This window comes from Stegodyphus dumicola, chromosome 1, assembly GCF_044657685.1.
Source record: "Stegodyphus dumicola isolate Sdum_Otavi_A_Nest chromosome 1, ASM4465768v1".
NCBI classification, from domain to species: domain Eukaryota; kingdom Metazoa; phylum Arthropoda; class Arachnida; order Araneae; family Eresidae; genus Stegodyphus; species Stegodyphus dumicola.
The window spans coordinates 170,304,756-170,331,834 of NC_140768.1; the positions used below are offsets into that span (position 1 = coordinate 170,304,756).

General features: G+C 34.6%; 1 protein-coding gene across 1 annotated transcript in view; it reads left to right on the forward strand.

The window, feature by feature from the left end:
• The window catches only part of LOC146999390 (mitochondrial inner membrane protease subunit 2-like), a 315,792-nt gene that overhangs the window by 236,490 nt on the left and 52,223 nt on the right, over positions 1-27,079 (forward strand). The window contains exon 2 of the mRNA XM_085823075.1: positions 24,112-24,177. Within this exon, the coding sequence (XP_085679201.1) occupies positions 24,112-24,177 (66 nt within the window). The remainder of the gene's footprint in view (positions 1-24,111; positions 24,178-27,079) is intronic.

Here is a 27,079-nt window from a genome sequence, read left to right on the forward strand (position 1 = left end):
AGCCTCTTCGCCTGGTATCAAACCTGGCTCGAATTCCTAGTACTCAAGGCCCATGGTGGGGCGTTTGGAACCGTAGAGTAGTTGCATAAGATGCTGTCTTAGTGGATGAATTTATTTTGCAATAATAGGCCATGAAATTTGTGTGCGATTAAATAGATTCTTAATATCCAGGATTTTCTAATATCCAGGTTTGTAATATCCAGGATTTTTTGTTTTCCTTCTTTTAATTTGAAAAATTAAAGTAGTTATCACAAATATAACTCCAAAGTTTAATGTATTCGCAGAAATTTGATATCTGCCGTTCAACGAATGGTACAAATATCAAAGATCTTAATGTGAAACCGAATCTTTGGGCAGTTTTAACATTCGAATAACTTTGGATATTTTAATATAATATTTATATTAAATTTTATTTAATATAAATATTAATTTAATATTTTTGGATAAAAAAAAATAGCAATAACCTCTCCGGGACTCGAACCTGGACCTCTCGAATACGCGCTGAGTGAGCTACCGTTACACCACGAAAGCATGCAGAAAAGAAGATTGTATTTGGTGGTAAAAAATCATCATCCGTCACTTTTTAGTTCGGGCACCATTGCAGAGTCCTTAGGATTTTTTGAAGCAAGAGACATGAAAAATGAGCAATGCTCTCGCTGGGACCCGAACATGGACATCTAGAATACGCGCGGAGTGTGCTGTGCACCACGAAGGCATGCAGAAAGGAGGGAGAAAGTACCTTATATATTCCCCCTTTTAAAGGGCGACTGGGGATTTGGGGACCCCGCCAAATCCTGGTGGTGAAGAATCACCATCCGCCACCTTTCTATTTCAGGCACCACTGTAGAGACATTAGTTTATTTTAAGCAGGAGATGTGAAAAATGGGCAATGCCCTCACCAGGACTCGAACCTGGATCTCTGGAATACGCGCCAAGTGTGTTACCGTTACACCACGTAAATACCTTACGAATTTATCACACATGGCTACAGCCCCTGCTAGACGAGAATTTTCTGAGAAACGAGATTCTGGTAGCACTGGTTTAAACGGGAGGATTCCTAGAAAAAAGAGCCCAGCCTGAAGGGAAGTCCCGCCTAGCTACGGAAAAATGTTGCGGCTACGAGGAATTCTTTCAAACCTCACGAAAATGTCTCGGGTCCCGGGTAGAGACAACCAATCAGACGAGAGTTCTGCATCTGAAGGATCACGTGATCCCAATCTGAGTGATAATCGATTACTGTTTGGCGTTCAAGTCTTTGTAGTAATTGAAAATGGTAATTTAACTATGTGTGTTTCCTGGAATTGTGCGGGTTCTGAGCATTGTCCCTTTCGACGTCAAGTCCCGCATAGCCGAAACATAATGTGATTGGGACCTTATAACATTACAGTTTAGTTACAAGAAAATATTTTTAGTTCTAGACGCACCACGGAGAAATTTTGTAGCTTTCTGGTGCACTCTTTAATTCCGTTTTGCAGTTTTATTATGGATATTGCAACAGTAAAATTTCTCATGGCTACCATTTATTTGATGCAACCATAGTTGAATGTATGTTTCTGAGGACATGCTGAAATAAAAGCATTCTGTTTGTAAACTTTTCCTTCACTGTTTCTCGATTAAGTTTTCTACCAAAATTAAAAAAGAATTCACTCATCTTCAGAGTTCATTAAGTAAAACGTGTTTTTAAGTTCTCATTATGCATACGCTTTTGATTCTTGCTCTTTATTTTAAACTCTAGAGACACCATCTAAAGCACTTCCTTTAAATGAGTTAAGCTCGCAAACCTCTTATAATCCCAAATGCTACAATAAACCCCCCAAACCATTTATTTTGAAGCGTTTATCCTTAATGAAATTTATTGGACTTTGGGACTTAGACTAAATAAGTCAACCTAATTAACTAACCCTTCTAAAGTCTTAAGGTGGTCTTTAAATCTAAAATGATTTTAAATCAAGCTATTACTTCCCTGAATTTCGTTAATTTTTCTCTCTTTTTGAAACTAAATCTCGCTAATTCCTTTCAGACTGAAATGAATTTTATGCTTTTCATAATTACAAATGAAATAGCCTCGAGAGCCTTTTTCTTATGCATAAGCACTTATATTGAATTTTGTTAAAGTCTGTGACACTGAATTGTTATTATTTGGAATATATATCGTACTGAAAGATTTTAATTAAACTCTGAATTTTAGCACTCTCATTATTTTATTAAAAAAGTCTGGTATGATTAATAAGGATGCTTGTAATTGCTAAGCATATGTTTCTGTAAAGTGTAGGTCCTTGCGGTAGTTGTATACAGTTTTAACGATGAAACAAAATCTGATGTGTACATCATATGAATTCCTTATACGGAATATTAAATTATACGCATTTTCTTGACACTCTGGCGCTAGGCTCACTTAACAGCGTTATGTCTCATTCATTTTATAACTCAGAATGCACAAAATTGTATCATCTGAAGAAATATATTGTCATTGCCACATGTTTTAAGCATCAAGTATTTACGCCATCAACATTTCTATGTATTTACGTCGAAGTGTTCTTACATTCAATGCTTTCAAAATTGTGTTAATATTGCATTTATTAGTCGACATGGATTGCGTGCTAATAACCTCAATGGAACACTTATTCCTCAGTTGGGCTTCTGTGAAATAGTGTCTGCAATTTCATCATTCTAAAAGATATCATCGACTATTCAAATACTGGTGTGTTTCCATTACAATATACATATATTTATTTCTAAACTTATGGTTTGGCCGATTGCAGCCAAAATACGCGCTTCACATCTACATGTTATAGTAGTCTTATATACAAAATTTCAACGTTCTGTGGCTGCACGTTATTGAGTTATGTGAGTACCGTTATTATGTGTTATTGGATTATGCCCGTTATTGAGTTATGTGCACGTACGCACAGACGCCACGAAAAAATCTCTTCAGAATTCATTTTAACTCATTTTTATAATTTTTTTGGGTGGAAAAGTCTTTTATTCTGACCTTACGTAGAGATGTCAAGCAAAAACACGGTTAAATTGCATTCCATAGCGGTCAAAATGGATATTTTCGTTGAAATATAATTTCCGAAATTTTTCGCGATTACAGTACTTCCTTTTCACTTCGTACAAGGAAGTAAAAAGCAGACTCAATTATTCAAGACATATCTGTGCATTTTTTCATTGGACCACTTGTATACAAGACTTGTAATAAAATGTTTTCAAATATCCATATCGCGATTGCAATACTTCCTTTTTACTTCGTACAAGGAAGTAAAAAAATCAGATGTGTGTACCACATGACTTCCTTGCACGGAATTTTAAATTGTATGCATTTTTTTCATTTCATTTAAACTTATTGCATAGAATTAAATCTACTTCGTCGACAACGCATAAGAAAACAGTAGAATAAATGCACTCTTTAAAATTCACTCTATTTGTTTAGCGACACTCTGGAGCCAGGTTCAGTGAACCTGGCTCCAGAGTGTCGGAGCGGTCCATTGAGGTTAGTAACAGCGTTATATTACGTTCATATTATAACTCAGAATCCACAAAAGTTATATCATTTGAAGAATTATCTAATCTTTGCCACATGTTCTATTCAAACACTATAATAAATCTAAAACTACGTATAAAAGAAATTAAGCGAACAAAAGAGAAACAGTTTTTCACAGAAGATTCAGTATTTTTTACTCAATTAATTCAGTTCTTACTTCCCGACAAGGTAAAAATACATAAAAACTCAAAATATCTGTATTAAAAATTACGAAGTAAATCTGAAACACTTATTTCCTCGAATAAATTCCAGAAAGGATTAAGCATAATTTAATTCGCAATAATAAATGAAGGCGTTAACTTTGTTGTTGCGAAGCCTAGTTTCTCTAGATTGGCAACAAATTCATTATTTTGCCAAGTTTCAAATGTAAATAAATATGGCTGCCATCGCAAAAATAGTTAAGCTTAGCCGCACTTAAACAACTTTTAATTTGTTGATAACTCTAAATTATTGCATGTAGATTTAGTAAAGGCATAAAAACCTTAACCGGAAGATAAGAACAACATAATTCAATCATTTTTTAAAGCAAGAAAATGCACAATTTACAAACATATAAGAGTAAAGAAACTGAGATCACTAAGCCGGGTACAGAGTGGATATATACACTGGTGTGCAAAAATTAAGGACGAGACGGTTTTTTCAATATAACTTTGTACAAAAGCTTTCCAAATCAACACATTTAATACCGTAAGATCTCCAATACGTAAGGACATGAGTAATGCAAGCAACACTTACTAAAAGAGAAATCAGACGGATAAAAAGAAGCTTTATTGAAAAAGTAGCATGGAGCGCAATGCGACTGAAGGCCGAAACATCTCTGTGATGGGTGTCCAGCAAGAAGCATCCGGTCTTTAATAGGGAATATGATCTTTCCTGACTGCTAGGCAGGTTTCACAGAGTCTGCCCATGCTGAGAATGAGGGTGTCAATGAGTTGTTGAGGCATTGCTGCCCATTCGTCTTGCAGTGCCAATCGAAGCTCGGAATCGTTACTGGTGGTAAGGTACGAGCTTCCAAGCGTCTGCCTAGAAAATCCCATACATGCTCGATGGGATTGAGATTCGGAGATCGTGCCGGCCAATCCATACGTTCAATATCCTCACTCTCTAAGAGCTGTGCGGCAGCTACTGTGCGATGACATGGTGCATTGTCGTCCATGAAAAGGAACTGCGGACCCATAGCGCCTCTAAAAAGACGCACATATGGAAGAAGAATCTCCTTAAAATAACGGGTCCCGTTGACTGAACCTGCGTCGAAGATGTGAAGGTCTGTACGACTACCAAGCATGATGCCTCCCCAAACGAGAACACCGCCACCTCCATACCTGTCCCTTTCAATGATGTTCGAGGGATGATTGCGGCTTCCCCGCTCTCTCCAGATGAGTATGCGATGAGAATCGCATACTCAGACTGAATCTGCTCTCATCTGTAAAGAGTACTCGTCCCCATTCATTGTCTCTCCAATTCCGGTGTTCCCGGCACCACAGAGAACGCCTTCTCCGATGGGCAGGTGTTAGAGGTACACACCGTACAGGGCGTCGTGCAAACAGACCACCACCGTGCAATCTTCTGGCCACGGTAAAACGCGATATCGGTCGTCCAGTCGCCTGTGTCGTGTGTCTAGCGATTTCTCCCGCTGTCTGCCGCCTGTTTTTTCTGGCCTGTAAGGCAATACACCGGTCTTCTGCGGGTGTGGTTCCTCGTGGACGTCCACTACTAACCCCCCGGATAGCTGTTCCTGTAGTTTGAAATTGTCTCCAAAGTCGTGAAACGATGCTGTGAGCAATTCCGAACTCTGCAGCCACACTTGTCACACTGCGGCCTTCCTCCAACTTCCCAATGATTCGACCTCGGGTAAAAGCATCCAGATGTCGTCTAACAGATTGATTATTCGCCATTTCTCGCTGAGGCAGCAACTCGGTGTGATTTTAACTGCTATCTTTTTGCCAGAAATACTGATCTTACACCGACAACATGCTTTATACTACTCAGACACTCCCCCATTACGTCTACCTGCATATCTGCGCATGTGCTACCGTACATCACCTTACTTAATCTCCTGATTGGTCTTTCTGTCCGCTCTGCCTCTTCGTTCAGCTGATATGCTAATTTTTCGACTTCGTCCTTAATTTTTGCACACCAGTGTATATGCATATATTTATGTACTTCTGGTGCTGCCGATTGCAATCAAAATAGGAGGTGCACGTCTACATGTTATAGCAGTCCTACATACAAAATTGCAACGTTCGGAGGCGATTCGTTTTTGAGTTATGCAAGATATATGTGTGGGTACGTACGTACAGACGCCACGAAAAAAAATCTCTTCAGAAATCATTTTCAATCAGTTTCATAATTTTGTTTTTTTTGGGGGGGGAGAGTCTTTTATTCTGTTCTTACGTACAGATGTCACGCAAAAATGTCGTAAAATTGCATTCGATAGCGGTGAAAAAGGATTTTTTCGTTGAAACATGATGTCTGAAACTTTTCGCGTTTGCAATACTTCCTTTTTACTTCGTACAAGGAAGTAAATACACCCTCTTTGCTGATCGCCGCTGACAGTATGGAGGAAGAACATCGCTGATGATCTGGCATATTCAGAGTAACGCATATTGAACCTTTCAGTTTGACAATCGTATTATAATTTACATAAACCTGCATACTGATTTCAGTATCACTCAATTTCAGAAATTACTGGAAATGTAAAATATGTGTAGTTTTGGCGAGTCAATCCAATCTTTTCTGAAAATGTTGATTTATAATCGTAGGTCTGGAAACATTTATTAAAGTATCTAATGTTCTTGTGGAATTATACTTCTTTGCTTTTTTCCATCATTTAAATTGTGTATGTTTGTTATTTTGGTTTAGTGTTCCACGTTCAATGTGTGTTATTAATCCTGAAAGACGTGAGAAAGTGACTTTCTTGTTCTGTGACGTTTTGGAACTGCATAGATGCCTTAATAAGCAATTCTTTTCAAAATGGCGCAATTTGAAAACAACATTTGTGGGGCACGAATTCGAAAATATTATCTCTGATTCTAATTGCGTCCCGCTAAGTAAATGAGGCAGTCGAAATCAGCAAGAACAAACAATGGAATTTCTCTAACGCTTGCTTGTTTAGGGTACCTATAATTAGGCCTTTCCAGTGATCATTAGTGCTTCTTTGATATAATTCGGTAGGAGGGGCTGCAAAACAACTTCCGGAAGGGATCGAAGTAAAATTTATGTTCTTGGCCTCAATAGAATCCCTGCAATAGAACAGAGAGCGCATGTAGATTCTAACCTTTGATTCAGTGACGACATTAAAATGATACTCGAATGTGTCTTAATTTCATTGAGATTCTACCAGCCCATTACCCATGTACGAGTAAGTATTAGTAATCATGGCTTAAAAAAGTATGTTAGAGAAATTTCGTAAATTTAAGAGTGTTTCACAGTTCCCAGAGTTACCGGATAAATGAGACCAGACGCAAGTAGAAAGGATAACATGGATAAAATGATAAGATTACGGGTTAATTAACATAAACATTACAAGATAATTTGGGAAACATTGATGAGAATAATCTAACAATAATATTGTTTAATAACAATAAAATATTAATAACAATGAAATAGTCAATATTACTAGTTGTAATGGTAATATTAGTACTTAAAATAGGTGTAAATATTATTAACAAAAAAGTTAACTTCATTGTCGCAAAGCTTCATTGTTCAAAATATTTTAAATACTATGCTTAGATCGTAAAAGTATGCCGCGTAAATTGTGATTTTTTTCTTTTTCTGCATGTTGTCTGCTGATAATAGGAAAAAAATAAAGAGTAAAATTGAAATAAATTACTTGAAAATACGTAAATATTTTAGTTTAAATTTCAGGAAGAAATTATAATAGAAGTATAACATTGTTTACAATAATGAAAACAAGTTTTTTCCCCTTTTTATCCCAAAAAGCGTTAGCCCAGAAGGGCTATTAATTTCGTTTTGGCATTTTTGGTTGAAAGCTTTAAATGTCCGTTTCACTTTTCAAGTTGTTGCCACCAAATATTATCGCCCTGTGTTATATTTAAAGAAATTAAGTGATGAAGAATCTGCAAAAATGTATCTATGTTTCTGGCATTGTGATAAAACAACGGTACCTAGAGCCACCGAATTTTGAATAACGTAATCCTCCACCGAATATAGGCATCTGGAATCCCTAATTTAGAATTTGTTTTATTATCGATTTCTTATTTTGCAACACTTTTAACAAATTTTTGATTAACAAACTCAACGATTTCAAAGCGAGCAATGGCAACACTGTACGGGGGTGGGGAATTTTATATCAAGCGCGCGAGTCTCTATATCGGAAATTCTAAAGATATGCTTATTTTAAAATTATTTTTGCGATATTACTGTTGAATTGAATTTTGTGGTTTAAGTGCAAAGAACATGATATTTAATAAATAAGGTTAACACACAAAGCATTAAAAAAAAAAAAAAAAGGTTCTTTGCACGTAATCTAAAGTCAAAAAGCTTTCAGTTTTTTTTTTTTTTTTTTTAAACTTTTAATGGACATCTTAAAATGATATTTTGCGTCCAATCGCTTCAAATGTCTGATTTATTTTTTGGGGGGTTGTTGCCACCAAATATCGCTCAACATTATATTTAAAGAACTTAAATAACGAAGAATCTGCATGAATGTTTCACGCATTGTGAAAAAAACAACGGTACCTAGAGCCATTCAATTTTGAATAACGTAGTTCTCTACTCTAATACGGGCAACTGAAAGCCCGAATTTTGAATTTGTTTTAGTATTTTTTCATATTTTGTAAAACTTTAAGGAATTTTTTATTAACAAACGCAATGATTTCAAAGCGAGCAGCGACAATACCGTACAGAATAAAACATTTTTATCTCCAGCGCGCGAGACTATCCATTGTAAATTCTAAAGATATGCTGCTGTTGAATATTTTTTGATTTTTGGTGTTGAATCGAATTTGATGTGACATAACTGCAAAAACGTGAGATTTAATAACAAACATGCAAACCGTTAATAATAAGAAGACAAAACATTTTTTCTAAAGCCATCTTAGTTAGAAATCTGAACGATGATATAATGAAAGAAAAAATTGAAAAATCACATAAAATATATGGAAACTCTTAACACTGCATGGGGAATTATATATGCTTACTGCTATGCTGCTTTTGAAATTTTTGTGATTTTGCTGCTGTATTGTATATGGCGTAAGGCTTAAAGTTAAGCTAAGCTAGGATGCTTAAAGCTAAGACAAAGAAAAAAATTATTGTGTACTCAGAGTATAAAAAAAACTAAACAAACTCTTTTGGGCGCCCGTTAAAATCTGAAATATTTCAGATTTATTTATTTGTTTATTTTAAGCCCAAAATGTCTTAATTAGTCTTAGACAGGATTTTGAATTGGTTCACTGTAAGAAGGTTGTTTCATTTTTCGTTCGAGTTTGTTGCCATACCGCAAAATGTAAGATATTGTTGCGTTTTTCTTCTGACACCAGTTGTTACGTTATTTTCTTCCTTCACGTTCGCACGAGGTTTGTGAGGATTTGGAGTGAATGATGATAATACTAGTTAATGAAGAACCGAAACACACTTTATTGGCTAGTATTATCAGGACAGCTCCAAACACGTTTTTACAGTCGTCGATGAACTAGAATAAACGCACTGACACAATCAGGGACACAGCCTTCACACTGTCAGGCAATAACGGTGGAGACAGCTTCACTGCAAAGCACCAGAGTACAGCTCCCGACTCTGCTCGGTCGTTCTCGGAACTCCACGTACTCTCAAGACTCTCCACGCTACAGCTCGCGATGCACTCGACGACACACAGAGCGCAGCTCCCGACTTTTCGGTTCAGTCGTTCCCGGAGCTCAACACGCTCTCTCAACGATGCACTAACAGCGATACACTAAGAGACTCTTTCAGTGCACTCGACGACCTACTCGGCACTCGCTGCCCGGCTGTCATTTCGATCGACTCTGCAGGGATTGACTCGCTAGACGAGACACCAACTCGATACTAACTATCTCGCATTCTATGCGAAGCACACACTCTCGCCCTCTCGACGAGGAATACTAACTGACTCCGGACCAGCAGGATTTATACAGCTTTCGGCTTGTGTTCGGGAACATTCTGGGCTAAACCGGTAAGAATTCATTCCAGAAGGTTCTCCATCCGTCCACGGTATATAACCAAATGGGCGATTTCTCGCCAAATGTGGCAAACCTGCCGCCCCTTGCCAACCCTAAAACTGCTTTGCGGGGAAGGCATCACACCGCGCCTGTACATTTCGTAACAGTATTTATCTTTCGGATTTGGCCGCCCAGACGGTAAAGGGGTTAGGGTAGCCGACTGCGAACGAAAGGGCCCGAGCTTGAATCCCGAAGAAGGCATACTTCTAAATGCTCGTTCCTTCATAGGAGGCAACGGTCGCCGCGTATTAAATACCTGCACAATAAAATGGCCACCACATATGGCCTTAGTAGTGGCCTAGCCTAGTTGGCTAAGTGCCCGCCGTTCGATAAAAAAATATATCTTTCTGTCTGCTATTGATTAACAAACTAAGCTGTTTAAAAGCAATAGATGCAGTTCTTAAGAATATTATTTTTTATTTTTTAATGAATTTTATTTCTTAATGTAAATGAAAATGCACTGAAATGAAATGAAAGAACTGAGGAAAAACCTTTAACTCTACTTTCAAAAAAACAAAACTACTCTTCAAAAAAAAAAAAAAAAAAAAATCAAATTCATAAACAATTCAACATCAAACCAAAAAAAAAATTAATTCTGAAATTAGTCAAAATGAATTCAACCAAAACTGAACTGAAGCAGGTTACACACACAGAGAATTTGCACGTAAACAAGAAAGTGTCCAACAAAAGGGTTTGCCACAATTTTTAAAGAAAACAATGCTGCACCAATATTCTCAAAGCCTAGATCCTGGAGAGTAATTAAAGAAGATGAAGAGGATGCATTGCATTCTAGGTAGCAATCGTAAGTATGACAACTTCACAACAAAACTACAAAACTGCAGGCACAAAAATGCAAAAGCAGACAAGAGGGAAGTGTTTACACAGAAAAATCTCAACTCAAAATCTCAAAATCCATAATCCCACAAAACTCAATTCTATACTTCTAAAACCACTTCAAAGCAAAACTCCTTGAAATACACTAAGCCTCAAGAGCAATCGCAAATTTTTCAGTAACCACACAGTATAACCAGAAACCAGAAAAGAAAACGTTTTTGAAAGACAACCAACTTGAAAACAGAAACTCATTACAAAACTCAGTGGAGTTAATTACTCTTAAAATCCCAAAATCAAATCAAAATCTCCACAACAATACACTCACTTGAGTAATTTCTAATTCCACAAAATCAAGTTTAACTTCTGAAAACAAATTTCACTTCCACTAGTATCAATGTTTAAATTTCCAAAACACATTTCACATCCACTTTTAAAGTTGCTACAACACTGCAACAAGTTCCACCAAAGAAAAACATAAATTCAAAACCAAAAAGCCATAAAACTATTAAGCTCAAAATTGACAAAAAAAAAAAAAAAAAAAAAAAAAAAAAAAAAAATCACTGTTAAAATAAATGTTAGACCACTCACAAGTAACCTCACTATGAAACTACCATTAAAACCACTTGAAACGCCAACAGTAAGAGCAAGAATAGTACCTTTTAACTATATTCCTAAAACTCCAAACAAATCCAACTCTACCTTTAAAATAAAAAAAAAAAAAAAATCTTTGGTTTTCCAAAATTCACAAATCAAAAATTGCTGTAAAACGCAAAACTCATTATTTTACTGTTTTCACACATTTCTCCGACAGCAATAAATGTTCACTAAACTCACAACTAAGGTAGAAAATTAATTACTCAAACTCAGAAAAGCTAAACAAGAAAATTCACTCCGGCTGAAAACTAACTTCCAAAAAAAATTCAATCAATCCCTAAAGCCGTTATCATATTAGCTGTTTGTTGCCGGGACAAAACGTTTGTAGCAACAGTTCTGAGAAACTGCCTATGGCGAAATAGGGTTACCATCTTCACTTGGCAAACAGGCTGAAAGCCAAACAAGAATCTATCGCTCAGATTGGCGAAAGTGACGTTTCCTTTCAAGTGACATTCGCTTCTTCGTGTTGTTTTGTATGGCTCACACGCTTTTCGTTTTAAACTTTATTGTTAGTAATGGAAGATAATAGAAAGGTGATTGCTATCAAGTTAATCACTTTGATCTCCACTCTGGCACTTCATGTAACAGATAAACACACTTCTGGTTATAGCAATCAATTACATCAGTAATAGCCAAATTCTGTATACACTAAGAATAGTTTAAAAACATGTGCTGGATAAGTCTATTTATCACACATCGCTTATGTGTATTTTCTGTTGTCTGCATTTCAATGAAAATTTGATGGCTCACTGGAAAATTTGTGACCTGGTGAAAGTATTTTCTGACTAACTTTATGGCTCATAATTACTGTTCTGTCCATTCAAATGACAAAAATCTATATGGCTGATATTTACCTCCTCACAGCCAGCAGATACTATTCAGCAAAATGAAGATCAAATAAAGCATATGAATACATGAGCAATCAAAACATGTGCGAGTTGTTTACTGTCCCATAGAACACTCGGTAATATACCTAAAACACATTAATTATACCAACTCTAGAAATTAGGTGTTCACATGATGAGTTTGTTTTATGGTTTGGTTTATTGAGATTACAGCAAAGCACACTAGGGCTATCTGCCTAAGGGAAGGGTGCCTTCGGGGAGGACTTTCTAAGGGAAACTGGCTCGTATACACGTTACACATGGGGAAAACCACGAAAGCGTCCATGCAGCCAGCCCGTTCGCGGGATTCGAACCTCGGACCGAACTACCAGTGTTCAGCGACTTTACCGCTCGGCCGCTGGTGGGCTCAGTTGGTTTTATGTGATTACCGCAAAGCCTCGAGGGATAACAACAGGAGATATCCCTTTGTAGAAGATTTTTTAAAACTGGCTCGTATACCAGTTACAAATGGGGCAAACCAAGGAAACGTCGTGTAGCCAGCCCGTTCGCGGCATTCTAACCTGAGACAGAACTACCAGTGTTCAACGACGCTTCGGCCACTAGTAGGCCCGTGCACTTAAGGTGATAATCAGTTGTGCGGTGTTTTAAGTAATCAAATGTTATAAATGCACAGCTGTTACATTTCTTATTATTTATTAGTCATGTTTTTATTACGTAGATCATACGTATGATATAATTATGAATTAACCCAATAACAAAATGTGTACACTCTTTAATACTCAAATACTCATCAATTATTTTTCAACTGATTATTACATACCCATAATAATTTGCAAAGAACTGATAACTATAGTTGCTGCCAATTACATAATCGTTATCTGAATTAAAAGTAACTTCAAATAAACTTCTTGGCAATGTTCATTTTTGTATTCATACATACATATATATATACATATCTAATAAGTCATATATTTATATACAGATAGAGAGATGCGATGTTTTAGAAGTTGTTAATATATATTTATTAGTATTAATGTAATGAATAAGATTTATATTAATGAATGTATATACAAATGTTTTTCATCATGCATAATAATAAATCCATAAATTTTCAATGTTTCAATATTGAAATTACATTTACAATAAAAGTATAGTTTCTAATGTATTTATAATCCAAAAAGTATTTCATTAATAACATGAAAATAATAGACAAATTTAATGAGTATTCTCATTATTACATAAGCTATGCTTTTCTTTTTTATGCATCTTTTATGCTGTTTAAAATGTGTCACTGATTATGCAGTTAACAATTTAAAAGATAAGTAATTAGGAGAAAAGCCGCGCATATACAAACGGATTTTAAAAAATTATTCAACTTAAATTTAAGAAATAAAATTCTATTATATAACAGTGTTATATACACGATCAGCACGAAATACGACAAATTTGGCGAACTTTTGGCTACAAACAATTTGTAAACAAATCCGAAATGCAAGAACGTCGTAAAATACTGTCAACTCTGAAATTTCCACGATTATATATTTAATGAATATATACACATTTAAAAAATGACTCAGGCAGTTGTATTACAACAAAACAGCAATAATTAAATCGGCCTCTATTTCCACCGTCCATCACTTCACAGTGAGAGCCATCGCCATATTGAAAGTTACCCGTGATCCTTCAGAAGCTGACCTTTCGTCTGATTGGTTGAACGTTCGAGGAACACGTCTCCAGCCGGAACATTTTGGGAAAAGTTTAAAAATGTTGCTCGTAGCCGGGACACGTTCCTCCTAGCTAGACGAAACATTTCTCGGAAGCCTGCCGCTTAAAGCCGTGCTACTAGAATCTCGTTTCTCGGAATAGTCCCGGGTAAGCGCGCGCGTCTATAGATGTGATAACAGCCTAAGTAAACTATCACTGGTCCCGCGCAACTTTACAAATCTAACCAAAATTAACTTTAAGAAACAAACATTTCAGATTTTTCCAAAAATAAATTCAAAATCAAATTTTTAACTCAATTCTATTAGGCACAGATTCCATAAAATCCATTAACACACCTCAAGAAGTTAAAAAAAAATTACTATTTCTTGAACACAAAAAGTACTGCTCTGACATTAATTCAATTAATTAAAATTAGAAATCTCCAAAGCAATTATTCAAAATGCAATAGCAAAATCAACTCATTAACACAAATGCAATTCTCACCAAAACTTTAAGCTAAATGATAAATGGATCAAACATCTAGGTGAGCGCAACAAATTTCATCATTTATTATCAAAAATGTAATATTCATACACATAAAAAAAAATAGAAATCAAATATAAAATAATACTAAAATAATATGCACAAAAAATATTCTAGTGGTCTGCCAGTCGCGAGATCACGGCACCAATGTTATATCTGAAAATTTTTATGTGTTAGTCTGCCAGTCATCCTGGTCACGGCACCAATGTTATATCTGGTAATTATGAGGGGTGTTTTAATACCTTTTCAACTTGACTGAAACTAATTCCTGGTGCCGGACAAAATTAACAACAAAAAATCAAATATCAAATAATTAAAAACATTCATAAGAACATCGAAATTCTTATAAACATTAAAACAAATCTAATTCATAATAATCAAAAGATGAATCAAATAAACAATCGTATATCATATCTATCAATCAATCGTATAATCATATAGTGGTAGTAAAATCTAACTTTTAGGTTTGCGTTGTGAGTAACCTATGCAAAAGGAAATATCAATAACTCCAAATTCAATTAAACTCCATGTTTCTTAAAAGCCTCCCGGCTCAAACAAATGGAGGGACAATGACAGACCACAGTAAATTATACGCTACAAAAATACACAAATGCAATTAAATTTTAAAAACACATTTATTAAATTCTTGAATATGTATTATATAATTAAATAATGGATAACTGATCAGTAATACATATTTTTTCTAAGCAAAATAACACATAATACTACACCAAATTACAGCTTAATATTAATTAAGATTAACATTATCAAATTCTACTGTATCATAAGTGTAACACTAGTATTTTCTCCCATTTCATCTTCTAACTTTAAGTATTTATCATGGTAATTCACTTTAAGAACACTGATAATTTCCACATCGATTAATTAAATTAAGTAATTGCTCAAATTTCAACAAACATTAAAATGACGACTCTTGCTTGAGTATTAAGATAATTATTGAAGTAAAACAAATAATAAAAAAAAATCACTCACGGGGTGAAGTCCAAACTGCAACACTCACTTTACTCGGGAATACCTTCGTATACTGATTTAATAAGGTGATTTGACAGCTCCACAGATCGTCCAGCGTCCAAATTTTACTCGAGTACCACATTATTCCTGCTGTCCTTTATTCACAAAATCATCGTTAATGGAGGCAGACAGTTCTTGCGAATTTTAAAGATGACTTGGTTGCAACACCACTGAAGCTGTCCTTACAATAAATAAATTACAGAGCATGGAATGATGAAAAAAAAATCGACGCAGCTGGCACAGGCAGAATAAACAGCAATGCACACCTTAGAAGGGTCCTACACGAGTCTCTTTCATTCTGGAAGCCTCACCATAAGCGTAGAGCACCTTTGGAACAAAATCTAATTAGGAAGTCAAAGCCGGTAAAAAGCAGGAATACCGCATCAGGTTGTCAGGATCACCAAGACAATCTGCCGTACAATTCTTGGGATAAGAGAAATCGAAATTCTTCTGCTGAGCTCTATGCCTTATGCCAACGCAAATTCTCGCCAGCTAAAAGCCGAGAGAAAAATCATACCCGCTGCCGGCTGTTCACGCGGCTCGCGAGAAGCAAGACCCGAAGGGTCAAGCCCCCACTTTTTCTCCTCTTACTCTTCTTGAAAATCAGAATCAGAATGATCTCTAGCCTGGTGCAAGCACCCAGGAAATCTCGGTTTCTCCACCTCTGTGAGTTCATAGGCTTTCAAAAAAATCATAAAATTAAATCTTACCAATGCCGGAATTTTATGTTATCTAAATTGAGAAAATGACACACCCATGACGAATCAAACACCAGAAAATCTGACAATGAAATCCGAAAAACATCTGTACACATAACGTGAGAAAAAAAAATAGACCCCCCAACTAACAAGCGAAACTAACTTTATGAGCATCCAATTACCTAACCCCCACTGTCTTGAAGTACGCAAACCTGCAAACTTTACAAAGCGACAGGAAGACAATTTCCGTTTCACACGGCATGAGTTAAAAGGACCCTACTGCCTCCACTGTTAGTAAAAGGCTATAACCAATAAACCAGATGTTTGCCCTCGCAACCGTCTCCTGCGTTTGTTACAATTCCTACTCAAGAATAACGAGTTAAATAGAGCCTTAAGAGCTTAAGAATACTTTTTTTCAGATTAAAATACACATGAATACAAATAAAAATATTAGAATAATAATAACTTGAAACACATATTAATAATTGAAATTCGCGACATAACAGTATATAGCTGAGCTAAAATTTTTGAATTTTCTAATCCCACTGAATGATATTCCTGCTTTTAAACTTCCATTCTTTCAAAAGTTTATCAGATACTAAAATACCAGTATTTTTGAAATTTAAATATAAAAGTTCTTACTATTGGACTGAATGAGCATGAAGTTTATGTTTTTATCTTGTGCTTCTCGATATTTTTGCCGCATTTTCCTCTTCTCACTATGTGTGAGGATGTCATTACCCTCTAGAATATTTTGATTCAAGTGATTCAGTTAAATAGTAGTAAAATTGGAAATATTTTAATTTAGTCTAATTATAAATTTGTATATAAGTTTAAGATTTATTATAAATTTGCTTTATTTGGGAATTTATTAACATATAAATTGTCATTATGGTCATATGGTTCCAACGTAGAATTTACAGCTGTGTCTGTGGAACCTTGAGAACTGGTAAGCGAATAATCGCTTTAGTTCAGGAAACAGAAACGTAAGCTCAAGAAGGGTTAATTACCATTTATTGCTCAAAATAAGAGTTGAACAGTGGGCTCCTTTCTTAGGACGTACACAAAAGCCTCCACTTGAGCTTGAACTGAAAAGTACTAAGAAAATCAAATTTAACTAATGCTTAACTAAAACGTATAGCCGAAGCTATCAAAATTCTACAGGAGTTGGCCCCTAAATGCTAACTAAAAGGCGAAGCTATCAACGGCCTGAAATACGGCAGAGTGTAGTGATAGCTTAGAGAGAGTGTAGCCAAAAGGCAGACGCGCGCTAGTCAGAATCTCTGACTCTCTAACGAAGTCAGTGGAACTTCGACTTAAGTACCGCTCTTCCTTCATTTGCATTAACCGCGATTCTAAAAACACACTCTGACAGGACATTTGTAAGCTGAAATTAGAAGGGACAGGAAAGTAGCTTTAACTAAAGATAACTGTTAAAAACATAGGATAAACCTCACATGGTGAATAAATATAAATTAGGAAACGTAACCGACCTTTGCCTTAAACCTTTTATTTACTTGGATGAACAAAGTAACCGAGATATTCTATCCTAATCTTCCGTATAGAACATTAACTTCCTACTCTGTAATAATTTTTAGCTTCATACTTCCAAAGAACTATGCACGTAAACTCGCTTTTGGAAACGAAATCCTAGTCAGCCATTGATCGTTCAATGTTGGCCAGTTTATGTATTTTGACATTTCTTTACGGTTTTCTTAAAACTGCAATAGGGATAGCTTTCAATTTTATATGCATTTCTGCGCAAGAATTTTTCAGAATTCTGAAAGAACTTTGACATTTCCATATATTTCATTGAGGAAGAAACAAAAGTTATTCGATTCCTAAATCTTTATCCTGCATTTGATATCTCTGTACTCATGTGGTAGAAGTCTGATGATATATTGATGGAAAGAATCGATTATTATGAAAAGTACGTTTCCCTGAAACAATTTAGGTTTATCGAAATTTCATGGCAATTGTGGTGTGCACAGTAATAAAAATTACTTTCGTGAAATTTGATAAAAGATTTATGTGCTTTTGCATCAGTTAATGCTAGGTCTTTTATGTATATTCACCGCTACACTACTATTTTCAGATCTTTTACGCATGAAAATGTTATTTATAGTCTGTAATTAAGGTAAAAACATTCAGTAATAACTGGAAGTTTTATAAAATGCATAGTAATGTAGCATAATACTTGTGAGATCCTAGCTAAATTAAGGTTCCTTTTGTTGGCTAGATCTTTATTTGAACTATGATGCGACTTTTCGTTTTGTTCATCTGCATCAATCACAACACTTGGAAAGAGGGAAAGATTCTTTTATTCATCTCAAGAAAAGTAATTGCAGTTGTCACTCCTGGTGCGCACAGATTCGCACCAATACTTTTGGCGGCAACTCAAAACTAGAAATGTAAAATAAAAATTAAACCGAAGTCAAATTAGCAGCCGAAGCTGCACATAGATATTTAACGCATAGTTGGCTTTTGATCCTACCACCGACGTAGACTAGCCGGCAATTAATCTGAACGGCGTAAAATAACAAGCTTAAATAGCACAGAAACAAGGTGGCCGAAAGGCAGAACAGGCTCTACCTGAAGTAACTCAGACACTAACTTAAATAGTATCTTTCTAGCCAACTTAATATGGAACTGAAATCTCCCTCTGGGAAGAAATCATGGGTTGAAAACAAGAGTGAGAGGAAAGTTTGCCTCAAAATAAAATTAACGTTCAATTAAATTAAATAATAAATAAAATTTAATAAAATTAATTCTTTTATAAAACAATTATAAATATTAAAAAATTTTATTTAACATTTTAAAAACTATTAAATAAAACCAAATAATTAAATAAATATATAAAAATGCTTATAATTAGCAAGAACATATGAGTATTCATTAATTATTTTTGCATATTGAAAATAGGATCTTATTTTCTTTCACACATAACAGTATTAAATATTTTTCTTGAGAAGAAATAAATCCCAGTCTAAGTAGTCAATCTTGATTGCGCTTGAATCTTACGATAATCAATAATCCCATGCACAGGAAAAGAAAAAATTAAAAATAAACACCATGTGTCAAAACCGACAGTTAAAACGTCGGATATTAAATCAGATATTTCAATATTTTAAGCACAGTTAATAAGTATTTTTTGAGTAGTTTACTTCTTCTAGTTCTTAGAATATTTAATAAATAAATATTTAAACTTAAGTATTGATATTTATATTATTAATTATTTATTATCTTTATTATAAGTATTAATATTTTTAATATTAAGAAGTGCATCTTTTTAATTACTCATATTATTAAGCAGTTGCAGATAGGGAACCGCCCAAAGATTTATAACTGCAATTTTTGAAAAATAAATTAAAGATCTCATTTTTCTAAATGGCAACATTTTTAATTGTAGCTTTTTGGAATATCGAATGAATGGTGAATGAAAGATCAAATTTCAAGCCATGGCAACGCTTATCAAATCACGAAAGAGGGGGATAATACATGTTAATGTAATCTTATATATAAGCGGCTTAAGTGTTTGTCACCGATAGTTTATTGGTTGCTTACGTAACTGTAAATTGTTTTATTCCCCGTGCAGTGCAGTGCAGCGCTTGACGAATATTATGAGAAAGCTAAGCCGGAAAAATTAAAAACACAAGAGCACGTGCATTTAACATTTAATAAATAAATTTAACATCTCTATATAATAGAATTCGGAAATATGCAACCGGCAACGATGAAAAAACAAATAAAATGAAATAAATAAAAATCTTATTGTATGCGGCTTAAGTGTCTGTTTGTCGCCGATAGCTTATGGGTTGCTTGCGTAACTGTACTAGCCAATGGGATGAAGTTCCCACGGCACAGGGTTGCCGTTTCAATTGAGACGTAGACAATTTCCTGTAAAACTTGCCTTTCCTATGATCATCCATAAGTCTCAACGCCAAACGCTTAAGTGTGTTGGCAATTTTTTACCTGAGCCTGCATTTGGACACGGTCAATTTTATGTTGCCTGTTCGAGAGTTCGTGAAAGAGCGGACGTAAAATTAAAAATAATGGATGGTCCTCTGCAAGGGGAGCTCAAAAATGATGGAAAGATCTACACAAGAAATGTTGTGTACAAAGAGATCTTTCACGTCTGAATTAACATTTTATTATTTAAATCACCTTTATTGATTGAGCTAGCGGTGGCTCTTAAGAAATGTACCGCCAGTGGTTTTCTTCATTGCACTCTACTTTAAGCAATTAAGCAAGTACAAGGAGAAAACCCCGTGGGGCAGTAAGCAAAGGGTAATTCAAAAGCAAAGGGTTCGCCTGCTCTGGGTAATTCAGTTTGAATATTAGCAGACACCTTTTCACAAATCATTTTAATTACAATTTATAATATCTAGAACAGCGGTCATTTCGTATGACCGCCGGGCTTTCTAGTGTAACATAAGCTAACCGCCCAAACTACGTATTTTGAAAAGACTGCGCTAAGACATTTCTAATATCATCATTCAAATTCAAGACTTCGACCCGAAAAAGAGACATGTTTGCGAGTTAACCGTAGAGCGATTTTCTCTATGACAGTGGCAGACAGACGTAGCCATACATTCAACGTAATTTTATGTTTGGATAAAACTAATTTTTAAGACGCATATTCCGATTCACAACATTATGAGCGCAATATATCCTCTACATTTTTGATAGCATAGCACATCTTCAGACAATGGACGATACAGAAAAAAAGAGTCGTGTTAGCAAGAGTGAAGCAAACGGAAAAGTGACTACGCGTTCAAAAGAAGTATGAGATAGAGTCAAAATGTTTTGGTTCTTAACTGACATTTCCAATCTGATTGGTTAAACGGTATCTGCAATACAGTATATATTATGTAAGATAGAATGATCTAGATTAATTTTGAATTGACGCACTTTAGATTGGTGAACATGTTATAAATAGTTACTATTTTTAGAACAAAAATGGGAAGTACCAAAACAACTCAAGTGAAATAATGAGTAATGAAAATTGAAAATGATTGAAATAATGAAAGCGATTGTATAAAAATGATGTATATAACACTGAATATATTTAATTCGCTTAAATTTCTGCTTAGCAACTTTTATTTAAAATCCGCGATGGTTTTATTTTAGTTACATATGGTGAAGAATATCATAATGGCTAAAAAAAAATGTTTTTACCTTTCAGTGCGTGGAAATAAAAACGTATAGTTTAAGTAGTTTTTTCGTGCATTTTATTTTGCAACCTATATAGTAGTTAAAAATTCATTTCGTAATTTTGTCTTAGCTGAAGAGCGAAGTTTCTGTTTCAAGCCTGTAGCCAATCTTAAAGTACAAGATTTTAAAATTAGCTATTAAATTTTTTAACTGTATTACACCTAGCATGACAAGCTGCTAGTTTAAAAATAATATACATAGTTCTTAAGAAACATTATGTATATTCCATTTTAATAGCATGCGGTTTATTAATGTATGTAAATTTATAACATTTATAAGGATTTACATAATTATTGTATTTTTTAACGTTTCTTGTATTATGTATACTATGCTCGGCTACTAAGTGATCGCTTTCTTAAATTATGTATATTTACTCATTTATGATAACTCGCTCACAAAAATTACTCTCTTACATTATTATTCTGTTACAAAAATGCATTGCAAATACTTTTCTCTAAACAAATGAATTAAAGTTGAAGTATTTGAAAAAATATTATTTGTCCAAAGGGGCAATTTGCTTAGGAGGACTATTAATTTCGTTTTGGCATTTTGCGTTGGTTTACTATAAATGTCGGTTCACTTTTCAAATTGTTGCCACTAAATATCATTATTATTTAAAAAAATTAAATAATGAATAATCTGCCTAAATGTATGTATGTTTCTCGCATTGTGATAAAACTACAGTACTTAGAGCCATCAAACTTTGAATAACGTAATTTTCCACCTGAATGCGGGCATCTGGAAGCCCGAATTCGCAATTGTTTTATTATCTATTTCATATTTCGTAAAGCGCGAGTTTTTGATTAAGAAACTCAATGATTTCAAAGCCAGCAATGGCAACACTGTACAGGAACCAAAAAAAAAAAAAAATTTTTTTTTTTTTTAACTCCGGCGTGCGAGACTGTGTATCGGAAATTCTAAAGATATGCTTTTAAATTATTTTGTGGTACTGCTGTTTGAATTTTATGGTTTAAGTGCGAAGAAGATGATACTTAACAAATAAAGGAAACACACAAAAAAAGACCCTTTGGACGTAATTTAAAATCTGAAACCTTTCAGATTTTTTTGTTTTATTTTTATTTTATTCACTTATAGTATATATTTATCAAATTTCTTAACATCAGCACCTGACTCGAAAATTTCGAACAGTTCTCAGAGTCTTTGCTTCAGTACATCCGGGTGAACACCGTAAACCTTTATTTCACCATTCACATCGTTCTCATTATCTTCGTAAATTTTATTATTTTCTTTTCCGTTAATAGTGTGGCTCAGCAAAAGCAATAACTTAAAACTGGAGGAGCACAGTTTTTTATTCTTGTCAGAACATCTTATTTGAATAGACAGCAAAAATGAAAAAGCTTATTTTAATCGTAAAATCGAAAACACAACTGAGAAGAAAAAGAAAATCTTGTAATTACTTGAAAATGGTTAGCACAGCTGAGAATCCAAAACAAAATTTACGACGCTATTGCCCAAACGCCACATGGTGTGCGTACCCGTTGGGAGAGTTAAGAAAGAAAAATTACTGGCATCAAAAGCATCCTTTCTGCTCTCTGTTGTTTCTGTTACAGTGCTGTCGCCACTTTTTATTGAATGGTAGCTGAAGATAAATTGGTACTTACCATCAGCTTTTCACATGTCTAGCTAAGTTAAACGATCAATTATTTGCGCTTGATATATGATGATATATATAGTTGAATTTATAGGCCGAATTTTAAACTCTGCCTATATATGGTTTTCAGTTTTGGCTACATTTTTGCAGCAAAATCATACCTCTCGGTATATATCTGGAACTGTACTTGAATCAGGTTTCTGAACGTTACATATGAACGTATGTGGAAGAAACGCGTTTAAGTTTTACATGTCTCCTTCTCTCTGCCACCTAAAGACCACTGGGGAGGACGGAGGATTCCTAGTCAGCCAATAAAATGATGGTGACGACAAACTGTAGTCTCTTATTACAGTTCAAGCACCGGATTGCAGATAAGATGAGGACAGTTCTTGAAAAAGTGGATTTTCATGTTTGGAATCGAACTCGGATAACTTTGGTTCGACGTAGAGAACTCTACGAAGCTACTGGCTAGGATCTGTACCTAGGCAGTCTCGGCCACGGGGGTATAAAGTTTATGAACCTAGTGGTTCTGGAGGCCCCGGAAAGGTCATTTATTGGCCGGCCTGATGGTCTGGCGTGTCTTACTGCAGTGAAGCTGTAGTAGCCCAGGAGTAACGTTCCGGGTTCGCTGGGTAATGTACCCATGGAGATAGGAAGTAAGTCCTTTCTTACCTTTATGAATGTACCACAGCGATGGGCAGCCCGAACGACTGGCAAGTAGTATTTAGGCGACCAGTATCGCCGTATGGCGATTAGTATCAATGTCTCCAAGGTGCGGGGAAGGTTGTTGAACCTCTAGAACTGTTCGGAAGGTGTATTGGCCGTGTAGTGCCGACACTTAGCATGGCGAAACACGTTAAGTTAGAACTAGTTACCTATCAATGGATTGTGCCCCGCACCAGAGCACGTGAGAGGAAGAAATTTAATTCCCTGCATGTATACCTACAGAAATGGAATGAACTAAAAAAGTTCAGTAGTTGCAACTAGTGTCTTTATTCTAAATTATTTGAGAAAATATTTTTCATGTGTGTTTTGAGATATATAACACTGAAAGATACTTTTATCTTTTGTTCTTTCTTGCAGACGGTAACAAGAAAGAGCTGCAGTGATTCATAACACTGAAATATACTTTTATCTTTTGTTCTTTCTTGTTGACGATACTTTTATTATGTTATTCATATAGAATGCAACTCATTTGTTTAATCTTTGTAAATGGAATTTGTTTTTCTTTTAGTTGTCCTCGGGATCCAGATCAGAAGTTAATTAAACGCGTTATAGCTAAAGAAGGAGAAACGATAAAGTACGTATTCCTACTTTTATTCTGCTAAATATTTGGTAACATTTAAAGTAAGCTTTGCATTATTTTAAGTATATGTTATGTGATTATTACATTATTATGATCAAGCTTCACTTAATTGTTAAGTATTTTACTTCCGAGAATATGAGCAATGAATTTCACGTATATTAATTTCATGCAATAGCTAATATCGATGTGTAAGAGGCAATCAAAAGGAGTCGAACCAAAAGTTATTTCAAAAACATATAATGATGGACAGTACCGCCACCTGGCAAAGAAGTGAGAATTATAAGAAAATGGTGATGGACATGTTTATGTAGTACTCAAGAGAAGCAGTAAATAGTGTCACTTGATCGATTAGGGAAATAATCCACTTTTTGCACTTGTTCAAGCAATCTTTTATACAAACGTTGAGACATATATTCATCAAAGAATGGACTACACTGCTCATATGGACTGCAGAAATAGTTAGAAGAACTGAAATCGTTGGAAAAATTAAGAACTGTTTCTACCATTCAACAAATTCCATAGCTCGCTGTTTTCCTTTGATAAAGCTATTTTTTAATTATCAAATGTAACGATTTCTTAACTGTCTCAAACGACAGATAACCATCTTTTTACGTCATTGTACGAAGTAAAAAGGAAGTATTGTAATGGCGAAAAGTTTCAGGCATCATATTTCAACGCAAGTATCCATTTTCACCGCTATCGAATGCAATTTAACAATGTTTTTGCGTGACATCTGTACGTAAGGACAGAGTAAAGGACTCTTTTCCACCGAAAAAAATTATAAAACTAATTTAAAATGAAATCTGAAGAGAATTTTTCGTGTCGTTTGTGCGTACGTACGTACGTTATTCACGCATAACTCAAAAATCTCGCATAACTCAAAAACGAGTAGCCTCAGAACGTTGAAATTTTGTATATTGGACTGCTATAACATGTAGATGTGCACCTCGTATTTTGTTTGCAATCGGCCGCACCAAAAGTATATAAATATATGTGTGTATATATATATCCACTTTCTTACTAGGTTCTGTGATCTCAGTTTCTTTATTCTTATATGTTTGTAAATTGTGCATTTTTTGCTTTAAAAATGATTGAATTATGTTGTTCTTATCTTCCGGGTATGGTTTCTATGCCTTTAGTAAATCTGCATGCTATATTTGCAGAATTATCAGCATTTTAAAGGTTGTTTAAGTGCGGCTAAGCTTAATTATTTTTACTATTACAGCCATGTTTATTTACATTTGAAAATTAGCAGAATAGTAGATTTGTTCCCAATCGAGAGAAAGTAAGCTTCGCAACAACAAAGGTAACGCGTTTTTTTATTATTGCGAATGAAATCATGCCTAATTCATTCTGGAATTTATTCGAGCAAATAAGTGTTTAAGATTTACTTCATAATTTTCAATAAAGACGTCTTGCGTTTTAATGTACTTTTGCCTTGTCGCGAAGTGAGAACTGAATTAATTGTATGAGAAATACTGAATCGTCTGTGAAAAACTGCTTCTTTTGTTGTTTTTGTTCTTTGCTTAATTAGTTTTATACATGGTTTTAGATTTATTATAGTATTTGAATAGAACATGTGACAACGATTACATAATTAAGATGATATAAATTTTGTGCATTCTGAGTTAAAAAATGAATGAAATGTAACACTGTTAAGTGAACCTAGGGCCAGAGTGTCGCTGTGGTAAACAAATATAGTAAATTTTAAAGAGTGTATTTATTGTATTGTGGTTTATACGCTATAGACGAAGTATATTTAATTCAATCCAATAAGTTTAAATGAAATGCACGAAAAAATTGGTGTAATTTAATATTCCGTACAAGGAAGTCATGTGGTGTACACATCAGATTTTTTATCAACTGACTAAAGCGCCTGCCTCCGTCAAAATCATACGTTTATGTTCACGTTTTTCCTTGGGTTAAGATTGTTTCCCTGTTAGTTAGTACTGCGTGTCCTATATTTTGCCAATGGTTTTTGATTGGTTTTATTAATATCCTCATCTATATACATGGAGAAAATGAATGTTAAACTAATAATAAACAGAATTTAATTCTAACTATTTGTACAGGAGGTGTTTACCGCACAAATGAGAAGAATATATATTCTTTTAGAATGCTTCCGTTTCTAAACTTTAATTACAATATAAGCATAAGATTTGAAATAACTTCACGCAGGAACAGGAAGGTACATTGCGAAAAAAAAGGGGGGGCAGTTCTATATCTTCCGTTCTAATGGGCCGCTTTGCGAAATTCTTCTTGCGTTTTTTATGTCACGAAAGCCCGACTTAGTATATGTTTTAGATTTATATATAGCATTGTCCTAATATAGGTGTTTTGACACAAAATCGGGCTTTTTCTGAAATGACATGCCAATTTTTTTTCCATATTTCAATTATACGACTCAAGTTATGGCAAACTGCCAAGTTTTGTAAAAATCGCATGAGTAGTTTTTAAAATATAGGCTCTCCAAATTTTAGCTCTTCAGTGTTAATTGAATTAGGTATATATTTATTAACCACTGTTTTTTTTTTATTAAACTTACTTGATTCCTTCTTCCAGAATTCCAAATTTAGGCTTAGTTCAAGTATAATTCGCATATTTTTTACGATTTATTTTTAAAATTTGTATTTTTAAATATTTTTATATATTTTTCGAAAAATTTTTTATTATAACCTATGAAAGTTTTAACATCATCTTAAAGTAGATGTATTTCTAGGCACACCTGCATAAAATTAGAGTTTTTTATTCACAATTTTCTAAGATATACATGAATTTACATACTCTGGAGCGTTTTGAAATTTGGCATCTTGTTTTTGAGCGATATTAACGCCAAACCTGTTTTACGTACTTTGTTAAAGTCATTTGAAAAAATGAACGATGACTTTTTTCCGCT